The 21,490-nt window shown below is 56.4% G+C and overlaps 1 protein-coding gene across 1 annotated transcript in view; it reads right to left on the bottom strand.

Annotated features, from left to right (window-relative positions):
- The window catches only part of JPH3 (junctophilin 3), a 47,854-nt gene that overhangs the window by 1,424 nt on the left and 24,940 nt on the right, over positions 1-21,490 (bottom strand). Inside the window, exons 3-4 of the mRNA XM_035336799.1 lie at positions 13,834-13,958; positions 9,169-10,085 (exon numbers count right to left, since the gene is read on the bottom strand). Of these exons, the coding sequence (XP_035192690.1) occupies positions 9,169-10,085; positions 13,834-13,958 (1,042 nt within the window). The remainder of the gene's footprint in view (positions 1-9,168; positions 10,086-13,833; positions 13,959-21,490) is intronic.

Raw genomic sequence — 21,490 nt, 5'->3', positions numbered from 1 at the left:
GAGAAGGAGAGGAGTTAGGAGGTGCCCCGAAGGTCTGCCCACGGCCAGGGATGTGCACCCCGCAGCGCCCGACCCCAAAGCACCTGCAGGGCCTCGGGGCCACCACTGGGGCAGACGCTGGAGCCAAGCATTAGCCCAAGTGGGGTGGGGGTCCCGATGTGAGCTCCGGACCCCCTGCCTGCCGGGCAGACCCCTGGACCTACACCCACCGCATCCATCCGGTGAGATGGCTCGTGGACTCCCCCATGTCGTGCACGTGGGAAATCTGACCTTAATTAATGACCAAAATTGCTTGGTTATCCAAGGTGGTCAACGAAAATAATAAAAAGTATTGGATTTTCTGGTTCCGTGGGGATGCTTTGGAGGCGTCTCCAAAGGACCCTTTCCAATAAACACCATTGATAGAGCAGGTAACCTGCTGATGGCAAAGGGCAGGCCACTGGTGGTCCCCAATAAGGCAATGTTTTAGTACATTTTAGGACATTTTATAACTTTTTCTGAGGTTGATATGGACCAAATTCCACTCTCGGGGACTACATGGGAAACATCCCAGCAAGGTGTCGGTGTGGGAACGCCTGCCTGTGGCGGTCACAGAATCATCTAGGTTGGGAGAGATCTCCAAGACCACCTAGTCCAACCTCTGACCTAACCCTAACAAGTCCTCCACCAAACCGTATCGCTAAGCTTGTGATCCGTGTTTCTGCCCTGGCATCATCTCACCCGACATTCCCCAGTTCCCTGCGGGCTGCTTCCCTGAGCTCCCATCGCGGCCGACTCGGATGTGCCGGACCCCCTGGGCACCCCAGGCACGATGGACATCACCACGCAGCACCAGGCCCGCAGCCTTCCGCCGCATCCTGATGCAGAACAGCCCCAGAACACCCACCCTGCCGCCGCGGCCCTGCCGTAAAACGTTTGCTGTCCTAAAGCGTTAACGCGGCTCGCGGCGGGGTGAGCGAGCGCGCGTGCGGGTAGGCGGCAGCTATTTCTCGGCGTCGCTGGGATCCTCGGCTATTCCCGCTGCGACGGAGCTGCGCCAGCCTTAACCGCCTGCGACGGTGCTGGTGCTCTGCTCGGCACCTCGCTCCTGCCCTGCGTGCCTCTTTTTTTTTGGGGGGGAGGGTTGGCGGCAGGGTGGGCGCCCTTTGCGAGCCAGTCCTTGTGCCGGTCTGCAGCGCTGCTGGAAATTATAAAGAGAAAAGGCTCCTTGCTGGACGGGGCCGGTTTCTGCTCTGAGCAGGCTCTGATTCAGTTCGCGTTTGGGAGTGGGTGGGAGCGCGGATGCTGGAGCTTGCTGGCAAGGCATGTTTGTAGCTTAGCAACAGGGTCAGGGGAAGCCAACCAAACGCGGGGATTGCAGAGAGCCGCTCCTGGCAGCCAGGTATCCACGCCTGGCTGCTTCCAGCAAACCTCTCCGCCTGCACCACGCAAAGCCTTTTCCGAGACAGAAAGCACCCCCCCGCTGCCACTCCTCCCCCCAGGCCCCACGGCTGCCAAGCGCTGCGATGCGCTCTGTTATTTACTTTCGGGGGGTTTAGCTTCATTTCAGAAGATTACCGGGTTTTACGATTTTTGAGCTCGTGTTAATGCAATAACAGATTGCGGGCGATTATCACTGTCATTGTTTCTGTTGGCAGGGCACCACGGAGGCACAAAATGCATTCGGTTCCTTCCACCTCGCAGCCAGGGGCGGACGGAGCTGCTCTCATACTTACATCAGCCTCGGTCCGCTCGCGGTTTGATTTCCCCTGCCAAAGAGGCAGTGACCATTTCTGCCCTCGCTCTGCTCTGACTGTTAAAGGTCTCGGTAGCAAGCAGCATGCAAACTTAGCCACCGGCTGGCACGAGCCTGGGATGCTCTGGAGGCTGTCACAGGGCTGGCTGCCCCGGAATTCCCTGGTGTTTGAGCTTTGCCCTCACAAACACGGACGCTTTGGGATGGACCTGCTGGCCTGACCGAGAGCGCAACCCTTTGGTACCTGTGGATGGTGACGGGGTGGGATTTATACACCAGTGCGCCCAAGTTGTGCCCTCAGCCAGAAAGTCAACAAACCGAGTGCCGTGCACACGCTCACAGCAACAGGGTTCCCACGCACGAATGTTTTGCTCAAGTCCCTGGTTCAGTTTGCCCCCATTTGCCTCTTGTGTCCCCTCCTGCTCAGTGCAGAGCCAGGAGACGGCGCCTGCTTTGCCACTGCCTATTGGGGTCTTCCACATTGGCCAGCAAAAATGTCCCAGAAAGAGGATGCCCTGGGAGGGAAGGGCCTTTGCAGCCCGGGCAGCCCAAACCCAGTGGTCTGACAACCCACAATTTCTGCTTCCTTTTTCCAGCCCCTTCTTTTTAAGACCCTCTCCCCTGTGCTAGCTCCAGCGAGGACCTCCCCGGCACTGGCACCCTGCTGGTATCGCACCCGCAGCTCTTAGCAGGGGCTGGAGCCCTGCCTGCGGCAGCTGGTCACATAAACAGCTTTGGGCCTCTGAAACCTCCGTTTTAGTTCCAGCTACGAATCCTGCTGCACTTCGTGGTGCTTATGTCTGGCTTATTTCTAACTCCTAAGGTCTCTGCGCCTTCACCTCTGCTCAGAGCAACGCCTGCCCTTCTCCCCTTTGATGGCAAGGCTGGGACATGTCATCGGCTCCCAAGAAGAGATTCCCGCTCAGTGCCCATGCAGAAGATGAGCCCCTTCTGCTTTTCTGCTTTGGCAGAGAGGTTCTGCTGGGCCCAGCCCGGCAAGAGGTCAGCGAGCTGCCTTCAGCCGGAGCTGCGGACACCGTTTTGGACCTCGCAGCCCTTACAACGCTATGCCACGTGCAAGACCTCTAACATGAGCCACCCACATTCAGGAATGAGAGAAATCGCCCTTAGTTTGCAACTTTGCATGCTGCTTTCGTAGCTCGGTGGTGCTTTACCTCATCTTTGGCCTCCTTGAGCCCTGGAGAAGCCCAGAGAAAACCCTGAGGGCAGCAGCATCGCAGGCTCTGGGCTGATAGGAAGCCAAAGGTTGAGCTCATTTTCCCAACCTGGGGATCGTGTGCCGCAGACAGCAAGCAGCCTGCAAAACTTTCCTTTTTCCTCCTTCATTTGTTGTTTTTGTTGAAGCTGCAGCACCTTCTTTAAGCAGGAGCTGCTGGGGGCTGTTCAGCCAGCCCTGCGTGCCGAGCAGGAGCTGGGGCACAGCACCGCGGTGCTGCCTGCCGCCCAGACAGAGCCTTCAGGGCCGGATCCTGCCTCCCCAGCCCGCAGGCACCACCTGGGAGCATCCTCTCACCCGATTTTAGCTTCTAAACCTCAGACATCCAGGCTGCGCCAACCCTCGGGGCCGTCTGTAGAGTGACGTGAGTCGAATTCCACCCAGCACGGCGACCAGCCTGGCTCGGGGAAAGGAAAAACTAAACCCAGCTCGGGTGTGCCCGGGCATTCGGCTCGCATATGGGATGGCGGCGAATTTCATCTGCAAAATCTGGCGGCTGTGGGGCTGGGATTTCAGTTTATTTTATAATAAGCTTCCTTTGCAGGAGGGGTAAGGTGCACCAGTACCCGCTAGGTGACGGGGTGCTTCTGGACAAACGGGGATAACCTCCAAGGACTCCAAGATTTTCTCCAGAGCTGAAAGGCCTGGCACACAGATCCAAAGCCGTGGAGACACTAAAATGTGAATAAACCCTCACGGCACAGCAGTAGTAACGGAGCTCATCGCCGCAGAAGTAATGGGTGAGAAGCATCTCCGTGAAGCGCTGCGAGCTTTCCGAAGGTTTCCTTCAGCCTCTCGTTTCTGGCACGCTTTTTGCAGCCCCGGCTGTGGCTGCAGCTGAGCACCACCAGCTCTGCCCCACCGTTCGCTTTGTTTGTGTTTCGTTTTTTTTTTTTCCCTTTTTACTGCTGTGTAGCAACTTGAGTCTTACTGGGAATACAAGGGACAGCTGGTTTACAAATAAAGTTGTGGCGTAATTAATTTAAGTATTAGCAATCCGTTATTACCTGTTATTGCAGCTCTGTCTCTGCCATGGAAACCTTCGTGCAGGTTACCTAGGAATCCCTCTGGGATCTATTAGGTCTAATTACGAAGGACTGGGATCAGCAAAAAGTACATAGGCATTGTTTTCCAGGCTCAGCACTAGGAAAGTGCTGAAAACTTCGCAGCTCCGCGACATTTGTGCTGAATTGTCACAAAACTGCCAGGAACAGGCTGCTGTGAGACAGTTAAGGAACATTTGTCAAGAGAAGCAAGAAGGGACTGGCTGCACCTTCTCCGATGTGCTGCTGCGTCCCGGGGCTCGATGGTTTTAAGGTTTTGGTTTTCTTTTGGTCAAAAGCTGGCAACTGACCCCAACTTTCTTAAAGCCAGACGGCGGCGTAGGGGTGGGCTCAGAGCCCTCAAATGGATCCAGGATGACGAAGTCAGCGGGGGGCACCCTGCTGTTACATCGGAGGGCTCCTGAGATTCAACGCGTTGGAAGAGGATGCAGTCGAGCTCAGCAGTGCATTTCTCTCCAAGCATTATTTACCTTGTGTTGTTACGAGGAATGCCACGATGTCTGCACATCAAGGAGATGAGAGGAAGAGCAGCTTCTGGTTGTTATTTAAGAGGCAACGACCCCCAAACTCTTTGTGCACCTGGCAGCTCCTCCTGCACTTGCTGTGGTCCCTGCATTGGTGCCTCCCTGGGCAGGGCACCCATCTCCAAGGGGTGATATTCCTCCTTATCCCCTTGTAATTATTACTGCTCACGCTTGTTTGTGTGTGTGTGTGCTGGGCCACGGCCACTTGGGATCGGGTTGTGAACCTGCTGTGAGTTTATTTAGATGAGGTGAGAGAAACAAGGAAAACCCAGGCACAGCTGCGTTAGGAGACCTGGGGAAGGCTCCTGATGGGGAAAGAAATAAAGGAAAAATGTGAAAGGGAAAGCCAGAGAGGACCACAGGGTTTAGTCCCAGGGATGCTAACCACAAAAACATCCCCAGGCGCCTTTCCCAGGCTGGTGCACAGGCAGACGGGACCGTGCACAGCATCCTGAGATGCAGGTGAATTTTGGCACTCCAGTGCCTCTGGGCAGCTTATATTCCAGCCGAAATTCAGGGATGGGGATGGGGGCGAGGGGCGGGGGTCCCTGCCCAGCCCTGCCTTTGCTGCGCTGCTGCGGTGCTGGGGCTGTGCCGGGGCTGGCTCCGGCACAGCGCGGCGCTGGCTGCAGATTGGCTGCCTCCTCCTTGCTTTCCCCAGCGACAGGGAAACCTGCTCAGAATCTCTGGGTGGAAAATACACCCATCGCACAGGCAGCAGGAGAAAAGATGCTGCGGCTCCCGGAGCCCCTCTCTGCCATCCCCGGCTGGCTCGGGGGGGGGTCTCTGCCATCCTTAACCCCACCGACAGCTTGCAAACTTCGTTGCCAGCCCCAAACCTGCAGCTGTTTCCTCTGGTTCTTTGCAACAAGAGGCAGCAACCGGCTGAGACCGCTGAGATTTTATCCGACAGCTTGTGACAATGGAAGAAAATGTCGGGGGTGGCTGGGATTTTTGGCTGCTGCCCCGCTGTCGGGCTTTCTCGGTGGGATGAGACAGGGGGAAGTTAAAGGGCCAAGTACCGAGCCTGCTCGCATGCCCGGGGAGTTTTCCCATTGCCTTTAGCGAGACCACAGTGCATCCCTAGAAGTCTTCATCGGGATACCTGTGATTGCTCCTGAAATGAGGACAGGCAGAGGAATCAGGCTCCGTGCGTGCCTGAGCGCTGCCCTTTCTCTCGGGCATGCTGGGGACCTGTGTGCCCGAAACACTTCTGTTCCTTTTTGGGAACTGCAGATGTTCAGCACCTGCAGGACAGGGGCTACGTGCTTTTATCCCCAGCCCTAAAAATAAGATGTGTTTCTTGTCGATGGATAAAAAGGGTTGCTGGCATTTTAGAAAGCCTCTTTCCCCTTCCAGCGGCTCGACAATTCCTTTTTTCCTTCCCTGTTTTAGACCATCTCAAAGGCTCTAGGAAGCTCTGAAGTGTTCAGACACAGGCTTGAGCTTTTTGCCTCGTGGTTCCTTAAGGCCAGAAAGGATGGTGACGTCCACAGAAGTCCCTTAATCCAACAACACCGACACTGGTCCGGGCACGTTGCTTTCCGATTTCGTCTGCCCAAGCGATGACAATCGATGCGAGTTTGTTCTGTGTGCGCAGGGGTCAGTGCACACGGAGACACGGAAAGATCAGGTGCCTCCGAGGGTGATTTTAAAGTGTTGGCGTGAGCGCAGCGCCGGCTTGCTGACCCTGAAACCCCAACATCCCCTGGTAGCAGCACTGAATTTCATCAGCGTTATTGAGCAGCGGACTCAGGAAATGACCTTTTTAAGAGGAGTTTTCAGTCGCTGATGTGCAGCCCCCATGGAGGGGGGCTCTGGGAGCTTCTTTTTAAGGGAGTGGTGAGAAATGACCGAGAAGACAAAGTTCCTGGAGCTCATATGGAAACTCATGCGCCCAGCTCCCCTGCAGAGGTCTGTGTCCCCACGTGCAAAAGGCTGGAAACCAAGGCAGCCGGCGGCGCCATCCTCAGCCTCACTGCTACGAGAGAAACCCTCTTAGCACGAGAAACCCTCTGAGCATTATCCTGAGGGATAACTTCCAGCTGGGCTTTTCCAAAGACCTTTCCCCAGACCTGCATCCCTGCCTCACTCCATGCCAGCCCCGACCCAGCTGCGTTTGCACTGAAGCTGGAGCTGGCTCCCAACCTCAGAGCCAACCCACAGGGCTCGTGGGCGTCCCGTGTGGAGCTGCTTTGTGGCAGATGATTTCTGCACCAGGCTTGCCGGGGAGGCTGACCATCATTCTGGACAGGGATACTCGAGGTAGGGCCAAGATATCCCTGCTGAGCTACCAGCATCCTGCTCGGCAGGCACCTTTCAGCAGCGGCGCAGCTGCCCGGAGCGGAGAGGTGCCCTTTTGGGCGAGCAGCTCCCCAGATGGCAGCGCGGCGGCTCGCAGGGAAGCGGCTGTCACGCAGGCTGCAAGGAGTGGGCACGCACACACGCACACGCATGCGTGCGCACACGCAGCCCCCCCCCAGGAGCCCTCGCCTGCGTGCCGGAGGCAGGTGGAGAGCAGGGAGGAGAGGCTCCAGCATCCCCGCTGAGCGAGGCTTCGGGGAACAGGAGCCCTCTGGGCGCAGTGGTTTTCGCAGAACGGAGCCTTCCCCTCCTCTTCCTCGAGGATGTCTGTGCTCCCTGGAGGCAGAGGTGCTGGGTGGAAGGTGCAGGCGAGGTCGTGGTGGTGCACAGGAGGCCGGGACACGTTGGGTGGCACCTCCTGGTCCTCACCCTGCTGCTGCCGCTGCCCCCTCCCCGCTCGGCCGCTGGAGCAGCCCCCTGCTAGCGCAGCGCAACTCTTGCTAGAACAAATTGTTGCTGGCATTGTAGGTTATTTAAATCCACATATTATCCCTTCCTCTGTATTACATTAGCTTCCTCCCAAACCTTCGCCATCTGTTCCACCCTCGGTTATGAATGTGAGAAAACTGAACATGCTGCTTCGCAGCTACAGCACTTAAAAGGATGATGTGCAGCCTAATGGCTTTTCTGGGCGCTTTTACACGCAGCCTGTGCCCGTTCGGCGGTGTCGGGGGTTCACTGGACGTCTCCATCAAGGAGATGTTGCATCAGTGGCTATTTTTCCAAAGCTGCAGCTCGCCGACGTGTGTGGGGGTCCCTCGGAGCTCTCGTTTCTCTCCAAACCAGCAAGATGTGTCCTGCGGTGCGGTCCCCCAGCAGACACCCTGCGTGCAGCTCTTCGTAAATGCTGTGTGGGTGCTTGCGAGCCTGCGCCGAAGCTTGCAGGATGAATAGGAAGCCAGCAAGCTCCAGGGCTGCGTGTGGGGGTGATTTATCCACAGCCACAGCAGGGAAATTGTGGCAGCTCGGTAGCTGAGCCCTCCCCGCATCCCGGCTGCATCCCCCATCTCTGCTTCGCCCCCCGTTTGCTGCCTTCCCCTGGCTGCAGGCACCCAGCACCTTTGCCCTGTGGGCAGAAGGCAGCTGAAAGAAGGGGGGGGGATGCTGGAGGTCTGGCAACAGCAACCACACGCAGCAGACCACGAGGGCCAAACTTTCAGAGATGGATGAATGTCGTCTTTTATCAGCCCTGTCTCTCAAACAGCCCAAATCTCCTTCTGCTACGCTGACAGGGTGAAGGAGCTGCTCTCAAGGCATCCTGCAATCGCCACCGGCCTGGGCTGGGAAATTAGTGGAGCTCAGGCTTCTCCCGAGGCAGGGTCAGCTCCGTGCAAATTGCACCTGAGCTGCAGATGTCCACGCCGTCTTTGCACCACCTCCTCCCTCCCAGGCAATTCATCCCAGCCCTCAGCTCACTACCGATGGCTAATCGCTAACCGCTGCCTCTAATGCTCGAATTTAAGCCCATTAATTCCCTTCATCAAGAACAGATTATTCCCTTCCACTTTGCAGCGGCTGTGTCACACGGCTGAAGATTGCTTTGTCTCCTCTTCCCTAGCCTGAACAACTCCAGCGCTGCCCAGCAGCCGGTTGCTCCTCTAAAAGTCTCCAGCGAGCCCTCACCTCTCCCGAAATGAGGAGCCCAGAACGCTCCTGCACGTGCTTCTGTGTTTCACAAAGGAAAGCAACGAAAGCAGGCTAAGCCCTTTGCCATGTGCCCTGCGCCGTGACCACCGTACCCTCCTCCAGGTGGCTCAGGTCCCCAGCACAACGAGGTGACAAGGCCACGGCATCAGTGGCACACAGAGGTGGAGCGATGGGGAGACGCCGCGGGTTTGAGCAGTGATGTCATGTCAAGTTATGGGGTCATGTCACACTACTGGGTCACACCCTGGCCACAGTGACATTGTCTTGCTAACACCCAACCACAAGGAAGCATCACCAACCCCTCGCCTGCCCCTGCCTTTCCCCCAGGCGAACGCCCCAAGCCCTCCGACCCAATCCCCCAGTGATAAAACCGCTGTTCCCCCCGAGGCATTCTGCAGAGAAAACCCCAGATCCCCTTCCAGCACGCACCTATATGCACTACAGGAGGAGGGAGGGGAGGCTCGAGGTGTGGACGGGGGCATTTTTGGGGCTCAGTTGTGCCGGCAGTGCCACCTCCCCCTCCGCTCGCTGCGGTCCCACGACAGCTCTGCACCGGCTTTCCCAGCCAGCTTTCGACGCACGACTTTGCCTACTTACCGTACTGGATTTGAGCGCATCCCCATTGTCCTCTTCAGATTCTAGTGCAACAGGTAAGGATTTCTGTGGCGGGGAGAAGGTTAAGTCCCACCTTAGTAGCCGAGGCTCAGCTTTGTCCCCGAATCTCAGGTTTTCCAGTTTCTGCACCGTGGGCTCGGCAGAGGAAGCTGGCCTGAAATTCTCTTTGTTCTGGGACTTAGACCTCAGTCTCTGAACCCCGAAGCCCCGCTCTTCCCCGCGGTGGTCATCAGCCATGCTCCTGCAGGGTCCCCCTTTGCTATAGTGTCTTTTTTGGGTGTGAATCTCTTGCATATAAGAATCCATCCTCATGAGGGGCTTCATCTCCATCTCGTAGTTGCTCATCTTCTCCTCGTCTAGCTCAAGCAGCTTGGAGCTCCCTGAGCTGTGGTTGTGGGACCTGTGGTGGGAAGTCCAAGAAACCGTGGCCGGGGAATCTGTCCACCTCTCTCTTTGCTTGTGGTTGGAGGCCGAGTGTTTGTGCCCTCCGCTCCGGCCTCGGTAGTCTTCAGCGACGGAGGCCGACCCCAGCTGGCCGCTGCGCAGCGCCCCGCTTCGCACGCCGCGCGTCCCGCCGACCTTCTCTTCGCTCCAGCTGTTGGGGCGCAGGTAGTCCCCGCCGCGCCCCTCCAGCAGCATCTGGATCTCCCCGCCCCGCTCTTCGTCCACCGAGACCTGCCGGGAGAAGTGCGCGCTCTTGTTCCTGCAGGAGCCCAGCGGCGGCGTGGACGAGGGGCTGGCGGGGAAGCTCTGCAGCGGGCTGTCCTCGGGGGTCAGGTCGGACGGCGTCGTCCCTTTCCTGTACAGCTCGGGGCTCTCTTGCTGCAGCGGCGTGCCGGTGGAGAGGACCTCAATGTCGTCGCTCGAGTTCTGGCGCTTGGGCCTCTGGCATTCGAGCCCTTTTCGGGGAGGAGTCGGGGGGAAAAGAGAGAGAGAGAAGGGAAAGAGGATTATTTCTGTTCCGTGGGCGCACACCAGGTTTTTGGGGTCAAAGGGGAGGTCTGAGAGTGTTGCGTGGCAGGGCAACTGCGGGCTGGAGCAGGACATAGACACTACGCGCACCCTCTTGCTACTGGACCAAGAGAGAAGGCATGGCTGGCGTTACACCGGGCCCCCTTACACCCGCAGAGAGTCTCTTGGCTTTGGCCACAGGCATCGTTGGGATGATGCACGGCTGCAAAGCTGCCTCTGGAGAGGGGAGATGGCTTTGCCTTCCCTTTGGCTTCATTATGCGCTAGGGTTGTGCTTCTCACCCTTTTACGCCCCCTTGGCTCCACTGTCCATTTCCAGCTGATGTTTGCCTGTTTGCTTGGCCATGGCTGCTCCTTTAGCACCCACTGTTTTCACCTCCTTGGCTGCCCTCCATCCATCCTCCACCCCTGCTTGCTTGGGGACATGTGCAAGGGACCTGGTGCATGCATTGCAAACAGGACTCACAGCCGGCCAGCAGCCCCTGAGAGGTGGGAAGCTGCTCGCATGGTGCAGTCACTCCCTGGCGCCCCACGACACCGTTCCTGCGCTGTGCACAGCCCCGGTGGCTCTGGCCCTGCTGAGTGTGTCCCTGTCCACTGATGGTTTTTCCCATCAGCTTGTTCCATCGGCTCAGTTTGCAGGCACGGGAGGTGAAGAAGGGGAATCTCACCTCTGTTTTCGCATCAGCTACAGCAGGACGGCCAACGCATGGGCAGCTTGCCCTTCTGGCCAGCACAGCCTGCCTACCCCGTGCAGGTCCAGCCCCTTTGAGCCCAGGGAACACCAGGGGGCTGCTCCCTGAGGAACGGGGATTTAGGGAAGAGGACTTGAAGAGAGGTTGAGTGTCTTCCGCTGGAGGTGGCCAGCGAGTGGGAAGCGTTTTGTTCTCTGGGCAATTAAAAAATCTGCATCGTATTAATCCTTCGTGAGACATCAAATTATTTTGAAGGGGTGCAAGCTACCACTGGTTAAGTCTCATTTCACCCTCTCAAGGCATAGCTGTTCCCAGCTAAAGCCATGCTAAATTATGTGAATAATTTGATAAATATATTAACTGCCTAATGCCCCTGAAATGCATCTAATTGCAATTGCTATGGCTAGACAAGAAATGAGTCTCAAAAAAGGAAGAACTCAATTTCTTACCGTGGTTTAAAAATAAATGCTCTGAAGTGCCTGCTCTAATCTCTCTGCTTCTGCCGAGCAATTTTCTCTAGTGCATCTTCTTGGGGAGCAGCCGGGACGTGCCTTCACCCGCAGCCGTCCCCGCGCCGCAGTCCGGATGCGCGCGGGGGATGCTGGCAGCGAGGGGATGGATGTCCCCATCGGGGCACTCACGGGGGAGGCAAACGGGAGCAAGGCTGCTTGGAAATTTCCCGAAGGAATTTCTCGATGGCAAATAGGGGCTTCCAATGGCTGGCCATGTGTTTTTGTGGGGATTATTTGCCGCGGGAAATTCTGTCTGTGTTTTGGGACAGTGCTCAAATAGCTCGGTCCTCGTTTGTTCCCTGCATGTCTGGATTTCCCAGGATTTATCGGGGGCCCCTGGGAACTTCTTGTACCAGTGGGAAAATGTAGTGGAGGAGAAAGGTGGAGCTCAGCCCCTCTGCTTTCACGCAGAATAAATCTCTGGGAGCTCTCTGGGGAAAATACAGACAGGTGGGCTTGTGGCTGTTGTGGAGATGGTCCTGCTCCAGCCGTCCTCCTGGCTCACAGGTGGGACATTGAGGCAGGGAGGGAATAAATGGCTACGTAGGAGAAAGCTGGTCGTATAGCTCAGATAAAGGCAGCCACTGACGCGGACTCACCCAGAGGTGCCCTGCTCATCCCAGCCTTTGACTGATCTTCCCCAGTTCGGCTCTCCAGGGCTCTGGCTGGAGCTGCAGGGCCTTGAAGCTGTCCTCCAGCATCCTCACCCTGGAGACCCGCACTGGGGATCGCATTATTAAGCATCCTCTCATCCCAAATCTTCCCCACCCGGACCTGCAACGAGCTGTTTCTGCCTCTCCTTCTCTTCCCAGTGAGTTCCCCGGGGTTTGCAGCCCCGGCCGGGGCCGAGGGATGGCAGTGCCGGGGAGGTGTGGGGCGGTTCCTTGCGGAGGAACACGACAGATGCAGGGTGCCGTCTTGCCGGCGTTCGCCACCCGAGGATGTTCAACAATTATTCCGAGCTAAAATTAGCCGGGGAACACGTGATGTTCCTGGAAGAACCGTGGTGAGAGCGCTACGGAGGATGCGGAGCACCAAATCTGGATTTCCAGCAGGATGGAGGCAGCCGTGCCCGGCCACGGGCATCTTCAAAGCCATGCACATGCCCCAGGTTTCCCCACGTCTTGGCTGGAAGTGTTTCTTTTTTAATGTGCTCCTTCCCCCCCCCTCCACCCAGGCCTGACCCCCCCCAGCCAACGCGAGCCCCACCGCAAGCCGAGCCCTGCATCCCCGTCTAGCAGCTGGTAAAAAATGCATCACCTAAAAATATCTTTTTTAGAGGTGATTTAAAACAGCCAAGTCTCTCGGCAAAGAGGAAATGGAGATGAGGAATATCTCAGGGCTGAGGAAGCCCCAGGGGCCGTGCAGCTCAGCCTGAGAGCTCAGATCTCCGAGGTACAAATCGCAGGTCTGCAGGGAGAGGAGTGCCGAGGGGTGTTTGAAGAGGGCTGTGCTTTCTCCTGGCAAAACCAAAAAAAGATGGCAAAAGATGCCAGCATCCCTCGGCCTCGGCCACGCTGCTCCTGCCGGGGACCAGCACCCCAACGTGAGTCACCAGCAGCAGCCCTCAAGCGACGAAGATGAATGAGCAACGTTCAGTGAAAGAGCTGGAGGGGGGGATAATGATAGATGCCTCCTAATGAGGGTGCGGTGCAGGGAAAGTTTTGAATAAAGCCATTCGCATTTATTAATTACTATGTTAATTATTGCCGTGGGGACTTGGATCTCTCCCCTCCTTGCTATGTGCAGCCTTGGCGGGGCAAATCCTCCCTGGGCTGCACATCCCCGGCTTGTCCTCCCCGAGCCTTTCCTGGCACCAAGCCTCTCCTCTGGGCACCAGCTGCTCCTCTGCGGCCGGGGGAAGCCTTGTTCCTCGAGAAGAAAAGCTTTGGACAAGCCGGAGAGAAATGCTGGAGATGTCAGAGGGAAGGAAGATGCTTTCCAACCTGGCTCTGTGCGCATGTGAGCGCATGCAAAGCTATCAGGCAAACCCTGAACGTGCATTCCCTGACACCTTTGCGTGTGTGCTTGCACACCCAGGGGAAGGATTAGACAGGGCACACTTACAAAGCCCAGGCTTTCAGAAGAAGGCACAAACCAGGCTCTAGAAGCCATGGGGGTAAAACTGTGCCTGCCTTCAGGATCGTTGGTATTTGCATTTTACTTACAGAGCTCTTGGGTTGTTTAAGTTTTGGTTGGTTGCTTTTTTTGTTTGTTTTTTTTTGGATTTTTTTTTGTTGCTGTTTGTGCAACCATCAGAGATTAAACATTAAAAACGGGTCTGTTTCAGTGCAAAAAGCCAAGATCCCTGCAACAACACAAGTGCACAGTGTGGCTCGAAAGGCTGCTGATAGACCCCAGCAAGCCAGACCGAGCCTCCGTGCAGGGCTGAGTTTTTGCCGGTTTTATCACAGAACGCATCGTTATTTGCAACCCCCGGGGCTGGCCGGCGCGGCATCGTGCACTGACCGTTTTCCCTGTGCTGGAAGGAAGGCGAAAACTCTTTGGCAGTGATCCTGGCGATGCGCGCTTCCTCCTGGGCTTTCTGCGCCGCCGTCACGGCCGCCTCCGCCTTGGCCCGGGAGTGGGAGGTCCTGCAAGGCAACAGAGAGACAGGGATGTGTGAGCAGGGGGTCACGGCAGTGCCTGGGGGTTTCCCGGGTCCCCTCCCAGCAATCGCCACCGAAAGGGGTGATTTTGGCAGAGCTGCACCCAGGGCTGTCAGTGGCGTTGATATGCTTGGCCCCTTTGGGTGCTCGGCTCCAAGCAGTCGTGGTCGTGGAGATCTTTCGGGGGGTTTTGGTGCCGTGGTTGCAAAAAGGGCCGTGTTAGGTGCACGGTGAAGCCTTTGGTCTGCAAACGCCGAGCATCCCCAAGCCTCACCTCGGGCTTTCTGCAGCCCAGCACAAGGAGCCTGCCAAGAAAACCATCCTGCATCACTCGGCCGAGCCTTAAACCAAACCTCAGCCTCCCTCCGTGGGCCGAAGGGGTCAGAGCGAACACAGAGAAACCCAGAGTGCGCCCAGCAAACCCCACAGGGCCGTGGTGGAGGAGCCACCCCAGGGATCGGGATTTCTTTGGGAACGGGTGATGTTACCTCCATAACGTGCCACTCCCGTCAGCCTCGGGGGTTGGATCTCTAAATTTCCAGCCGGCGTTTTTTAACCAAAAATGCTCGCTTTCGGATGAAAAAAGATTGCCACCCCTGCCAGCACACATTTTGCATGAACCAAAATATGTAAATACAAGCAGGGGTTGTCACCGAGACCCTCAGCAGGGATCTCCTCGCTGGCGGCGAGCGCTGCCCCCTGCCCTCATCCATCCCCAGGGACCCCCAGGTGCCCGTGTCCGATGGCTCCGGTCTCACCCCCAGCCCCTCGGCACCGTTCCCGTGCTCTTCCCTGGAGCAGGTTCATCCCTTCCCCTTCGCTCAGCTCTCGAGGCACTTTAAAAAACTGCCTGTTCCTACCCGCCCCGGTGCAGGCAGCGTTATAAATAGCTCCGCTGATTTCTTTTCCCTCCAAAAGCAGGCCCTCCATCTCCTTTAATCATTTTTTTTTTTTTTTTCATTCTGCTGCTCTCTGAATTCCCTCTAATTTTTCGACATCTGCTCGGAGAGGAGTGCCATTTCTGACAGGCTCCTATAAATGGAAAATGGGGCCAGCAACGTCGCCTCGCGCCGCACCGCGCCGCACAAGCCGGGGACGTGCTCGTCTGCGCCCTGCCGCTTCTTCAAACCCAGGCAGGATGCCATCAACCCCTGCCCCCAGAGCCACCCTGCCCCTTGGTTTTAAGTGCTGGCAAGTTGTTTTTGCTCCAGTAAGTGTTTTATGCCTATAAATCGGCTGCTCTGCGGTGGCTGGGCACGCGCACAGCCCCTTCTCACAGAGGTGCAGGTCCCCCCCCGACCAATGCAATAAAAAATTGGTTGAAAATGTTTCAAAATCTGGGCTGTGAGGGGACAGCCAGGGCATTTCCAGCTCTTTTCCATGCTCCTGCAGGGATGGAGGGGTGGAAGAGCATGTCAGTGGCCCATCCCTTGGCAGATACCCCAGACCAGCCCTTTTAGGGGGATGCTCTGAGCATCTGGAAGAGGGGGGATGCAAAACTGCTCCCCTTGTTTGACATGGATGTGGTCGGTGCAAAAGGCTGGGGTGCTAGTCCCGTCGATGAAACCACCCCCGTGCCAAACTCAGTGCCAGCTGAGGCTTGAAATCAGGATGCTGGCTCTCTGAGGTTGTTACAGGGCCTGGCTTTTTTCCGTGGGGACTTCTCAGTGGTCTGGCCCCTGGCTCCTGATGATCCCCCACCCGCCTCTGCCTCCGCTCTCTCCTCGGTCTGGGAGCTGCTGGGGAAGGGCCCGTCCCTCCCGTGCTGCAGCGCGTTCGTACGGCAGGCTGCCCGTCCCCGCTGGCCTGATACGAAGGATTAATAATGTCTGGTGGTGTCTGGACCGGGCTCAGCAGGCAGGATTACACGCCGCCTCCCGGATCGCCTCCCTGGGGAGGCAGCTGGAGGCAGCGATCCATCACTTCTTCCAGGGAAGGAGGCTGCAAGCAGCGTGTGCCGCTCGCGAGCAGACCTAGGGACACGCTCCCCTCCCAAGGACCCGTGGGTTCCCATTTCTCCGCCAAAAAAGGGCCAAAAAATCCATCTCTTTGTGGTAGATGTATATCCATCTCTGGAAAACTCGCTCCGGTGACTTCTGGAGCGGTTCCTCCCCGTGGATCAGCCCAGGACGAGCGGCAGTTTGGGGGTTCAGCCCAGGCAGAGTTAAACTCAACCCCCTGAATAACTCCATCTCCGATCTGAGATATTCTCAGTGCCCACAGAGCTGATACAACTTCGAGCACAGAGGCGCAGGCAGGCTTAATTGTTTGTAATGCTCTCTAAGATGCTTGCAGGAGAGGCGCCGTTGGAGTGAAAAGCAGAATTATGATGATCTATACATTGCATAATAAAATACATAAGTATTCCCAAATAAATGCAAGTAATCCCGTTAGTGCTCGCATGACTTTGTCACATACTAAATTTAACAGCTGTCTCCTTTCTATATGCCTGCTGCTCACGGCGTGCACTAAATCTTAATTCCCCAGCTAATTGCTTGACTTTCTTTCGGTGCAAAGCGGGTCTTTCTCCACGGCGCAGAGAGCCCTGATCTACTCACGCTTCTCTGTCGCAAATGGGGATTTCTGTGGGGTTTTGGCCAGGTCTGAAACTGGACAGCGGGTCAGAGGAGCTAAATCCTGGAACGCAGGGTCAAAATGAGGCTGAAACTGTCCCTTTTTTACCCAAGGTGTCCTCGATCCTGTAAGGAGCCCGCTGGACAAGTGCTGTTGTTGTCTGTGGGGACACGGTGCCCCTTGTGCATCTTAGCTGTCTGAAAGTCGTGCTGGAAGATGCTCTGCTGGGTTTCCTCCCCCACCCACGGGGCAGCACCCAACACCACGCACACAAAAGCAAAGGGGCTGTTGAGGACGGCTACAACTCCTAAATCCCATTCCAGCACGCCAACCGACCCACATTGGAGGTGTTTTCGGCGAGGACAAGGCTGGAAGAGCAAGAGGGGTGATGCTGGGGGCGGTTTGTAGCTGTCAGACCCGCGGTGCCGTTCGGTCCGCGGCTGCTTTGGGCAATTTCCTTCGTCCGTTTGTGCCAAGCTGACTCACCGCGCCCCGAGGATGGCCGGGCGAGTGGTCAAACTGGCAGCAGGAGCTGGCAGAAGGCAGGGGGAAACCGCAACCGCGGAGATTTCTGCAAAAATTGCAGATCTCCTGCGATCCGGCCAGAAGCGAGAGGGGAAGGGATAATACCTGCGAGCGGCTCGTAACACCAGCTTTATCAGCTCTGGCTAATCTATACGAGGCTGGAATAAAATGATCTGAAAGGAAGGAGTTGGCTTTTCAGGAATGCCAGCGGTGACTCCAGCCTGGCTCTGCGTGCACAGAAGGTTTTTGCTGCAAAACCGAAGCCACGAGCTGTGGCACCCAGCAGTTTCGGGAAGAAACCAAGTAAAATCAAGTCCAGGCGAGGCTCGAGTGGGGTCTGGGCTAACAGAGTGCTTTGGCAGGAGAACGAGTGGTTACAACGCTTAAAAATTAGGCTGGAAATTAGAGCAAGTTTGTGGACTATTGGAAATATTTCTGGAATGGAGAGGGGTCTGGTCAGGAGTGGTAAAGGTGATGCCTGTAATTGCAGGGAAATGGTGACCTGTGTCACAAGAAGGGTGAGCTGACAAGAGACTCATCCTCCTTGCTCCTTTTTCTCACGTTCTTGATGAAAAACAGGCTTTTTTCCCAGGAAAAATAAGTAACAGACTTTTTGAGAAAATGTATGTTCTGGGCCAAAGGCATTCGAGTGCAGGAAACGGGGGGAAATTTGCATTATTCATGGTTTAAACGTAAAAAAGCATGATACAGGCAACATTTCTGGACAAGGAGAAGGTCTGATTCCCAAAACTCACATGGCCGCTCTTGCTGGGGGATTTCTGTTCCACAAGTGTCCCCTGCTCAGTGGGATTCGGGCTTGCCAGGGAATTACAAAACTGCTGCTCTCCTGTGCCTGCTTGCCGGGATCCCCAGCTTTCCCCCATCCCGTACTGGGAGCTGCTGGAGACCTCCTCCAAGTCCCTCGGCTTCTCCCCCTTGTTCTGCATTTGCTTGGCTCAGGTGGAGGGGCAGACAGCCCGAGCTGAGCGTCCAGCCCTTAGAAATGGAGGAAGGAAGCCGAAACCAAGCTCCCTGGGGATACAAAGCTCTGCGAGAAATTCCCCCGTGGCAGAAATCTCAACGTCGCTGCGTGCGAGGGAGCTCGGCGCCCATCGGCGTCCCCTCCGCAGCCCGGCTCCGCAGCACAGCTTTGTCGCAACATCCGACGGTGCAGTGACCAGCTGAATGGAATGATTAATTAAAAGGAGGTGATTGAAACGGCTCCTGAAGCCTTCCTCTGTGCAGCTTTCTCTTTTAACGAGGCCTCCCCGTGCAGTGCAAAAGGAGCAAAGCCTGCCTTCCGTGTTCTTGTGAAAAATAGCCTACACGTCCGGGTGCACGGAGGTGGGCACCCGCTGAGCTCATCCCGGGACACAGCAAACAGCCTCGAGTCCTCCTAAGGGACCGAGCTGGCTCCATTGAATTCACTTTGTCTCTCAGGTCAATATGTAATCAGGCAGCTTTTTTTTTTTTTTTTTTTTTTTTTCCCTCTAAATGCATCTTTATCTGCCCATAGGAGACATGTTTTTCTCCCTCCATTACAGAGGGTCATGTAGTTTTCAAACGGCAAATTTCTATTAACACACACTAGCTGCGAGAAAATCCTTTGGGAAAAAATGCAGTGGGAGCGTTCCTCGGGGCACTGAAGACTCGGGGCTTTGCTTTCCCCTCTGGCCCCGGTGAGCAGCTCTGTTTGGCACTTGGTGGCCGTGGTGGCCACAGTGGGGCCAGCCACCCATGTGCAAAAACCAGGCTCGTGTGAGCGCAGGGCTGCGTTGGCTTGGCCCGGGTTATTTTGCACCCCCACCAACACCGCTGGGAGCAGGATCTGGCCCTAATTGCAGCAAGCCGAGACGCACCGAGGGGCACAGGGCAAAAGTCCCCGAGTGATCGATGCTGGGAAGAGAACCCCAGAGCGGTGCGAGCCCCTGCCAGGGCCACCCCACAGCACCCCCTGCGTGGGATCTGCCGCTGCGACCAGCCCCGGGGCTGTCTCCAGCCCTGAGGTTTGGCTGCTTTTCCTGCTCTTCTCGGTGGGACAAACCGGGCCTGAATTATTAATAGCTGCTGCAGACTGTCTGGCTTCTACCTCTGCGGGAGCAGTGCTGATTTAGGGCAGAGCGCGGCCACGCGATGCTGCTGGGGAGAGCTGCAGAGCCCGTCCTGCATCCCTGTGCCCCCGGGCTTCAGCTCAGCATCCTTCCACAGCCATGCCAGCCCGCATCCAGCACCCTTCTGGCCCCAAAAGGCCGGCTCGATAACCGTGGTAGCAGCCACCCAGGGCTGGGCTCTGTCTAGACGCTTCCTTGGGGGAGTTGGGAGATGGCAGCAATTAACAACCTGTTTGTTATTTTCCCTATCTGGTGTTTATTGCCCTGACGAAACCCACTCTCAATTCCAGCTCGACTCTTTTCACGGCTCTCCTGGCTTGGTTGTTATTGCGCTAGGCTTGCCTTGAGTGATTTGTGAAGGCAGTAATACAGTGCCGGCACTCAGGGGGTGGAATATTAGACACACCAATTAGCTATCTGTGCATAAATCCCCATTTACCTGCTTATCTCGAGCATATTTCCCTTGCCCGCTTCCTCCGTCTGCTTTTCTCTTTCCAACCCATCCCTTCTGGCTGGAATCCCTAATCAAGAGGCAGAAGGCAGCTGATGTGACCTCTGACATGACGTAATGCAGCCAAAAACGTCTGCTCTGACTCTCTGCAGCCAGACGGCGAGCAGGTGCTGTGCATAGCAAGGAGAGCGCCTGGCTGCCCTGCTCCACGGCCAGGGTCTGGCCCCACGACGGAGATTTGGGGTGGGCGAGCAAAATGCCCCAGCCTGAGGGCATGCACGGGTGATGGGGAGCAGGCAGAAGAGCTGATGTGCTGGGGCTGGTGAAGCAAGAAACTTCCCATCATCAGAAACTTGCCCTAAAGGGGAAGGGCTGGGGTTGCACGGGGCAGCGGGAATGGTTATTCCAGGTGAGGCAGCTCTGAAAAGCTGCCCCAAAATCACATTTCAAGCAAAAAGTTCCAAAATAAATATTCAAGCTGCTGAAGCCTGAAAAAACACTCGATGCAGCTGTTTGATGTTGCCCAAGAAATACAGCCTGATGTGGAAAATACCTTGGTCAAAAGCCCAGATCCGATCCTCCCCGTGGTCTGAGACGTAGCGCTGTGTGGGAAGCTGTTCCCATCCAGCATCGTGGGGAGCGGGCGCCCGTGCCCCAGCTTGGGGCTCTCCCAAATTCATGGGAATGGGGATGGAGCCAGCTCCCATTTAGCTTCTCGCTCCAGGCTCCTGCGCCAGTCCTCCTCTACCTTTGTGGTTTTGGAGCTTACGAATGGAGAGTGAATTCGCCGAGGCATCATTTGCCCGTGCAGCCCCTGGGACCTGAGCTGGGTCCTCCCTGGTGGGGGACGAGAGCCCCCGAAGGCTGTAACACCACCATCCTCTTGTGCTCTCCTTGCCATCCTCCCAAATCGGCCATGGGGATGCCTGTATTTGTATTTTTATCCCTATCGTTGCTAAACAAAATTGCCCATCACAACCAAACTGACCTAAAGGGGTAGATGGGGCTGGTGGATGATTTTGGTACCCAAAGGTAAATGTGCCACCGCTGGCCAGGACCTTCTCCAGCATCCTCCCCCGGTGAAGGGGCGTGCAGAGCCAGGCAGACCCATGGATTTCCCTCCCCGTGGCTTTCCTTCATCATTTGCCCCCTGGCAAGGGCAAAGCTGATGGGTCTTTCACACTGGAGCCGGTGCACAAGCTGCCGCGAGACGTTATTTACAGCTCGTGAGATAATTAACATCTGGAGAGGGAGTCTCATCTCCTGCCATCTGTCACTTGTAATGAAGGATGCGGGTGAGCCATGCAGCCAGGCAGCACCTGCCCGTCCCGGGGCTTCGGTCCCTGCCACGGAGCCGTGTGCTGGAGCTGGGCTTTGCCTCAGAGGAAGGACAGCAGTGACGATGACCACTGTCCCACCGCTGCCCCAGCCCGACCGAGCAAAGGAGAGAACAAACTCCGGCTCTGGGGATGGGTTTTCCCGTTTTCCTATGAATTGGGAACAGATGAGGTATTGCAGCGATGCTGGGAGCTTTGTTAGCTCCTGGAAAGTGATGGCTGGTGATGCAAAACCTGCAGGAACCCACTTGGAGCGAGGTGTGGGAAGAGTTAGCTCCCAGGGAGGGAAAGGAACGGGCAGGGAGATGTCCCCTCCTTTCCAGCTGCTGTGGTTTGGATGGGGCGGGTTTCCATGTTTTTACTGGATAATTGTCATGTACATAATGGAAAAGGCGAGGGCCCATTTGGAGAGCGCGAGAGGAAGTGGGAAACGCTGACATCCCTCCTCATCCCCTGCTCTCGCAGGGCGCCAGCAGACAGCCCTGCTCGCACACATCCCAAAGGCACGAACACGCCACA

The sequence above is a fragment of the Oxyura jamaicensis genome, chromosome 11 (assembly GCF_011077185.1).
Source record: "Oxyura jamaicensis isolate SHBP4307 breed ruddy duck chromosome 11, BPBGC_Ojam_1.0, whole genome shotgun sequence".
Lineage (NCBI taxonomy): Eukaryota > Metazoa > Chordata > Aves > Anseriformes > Anatidae > Oxyura > Oxyura jamaicensis.
This window is presented reverse-complemented; position numbering and strand designations above follow the sequence as displayed.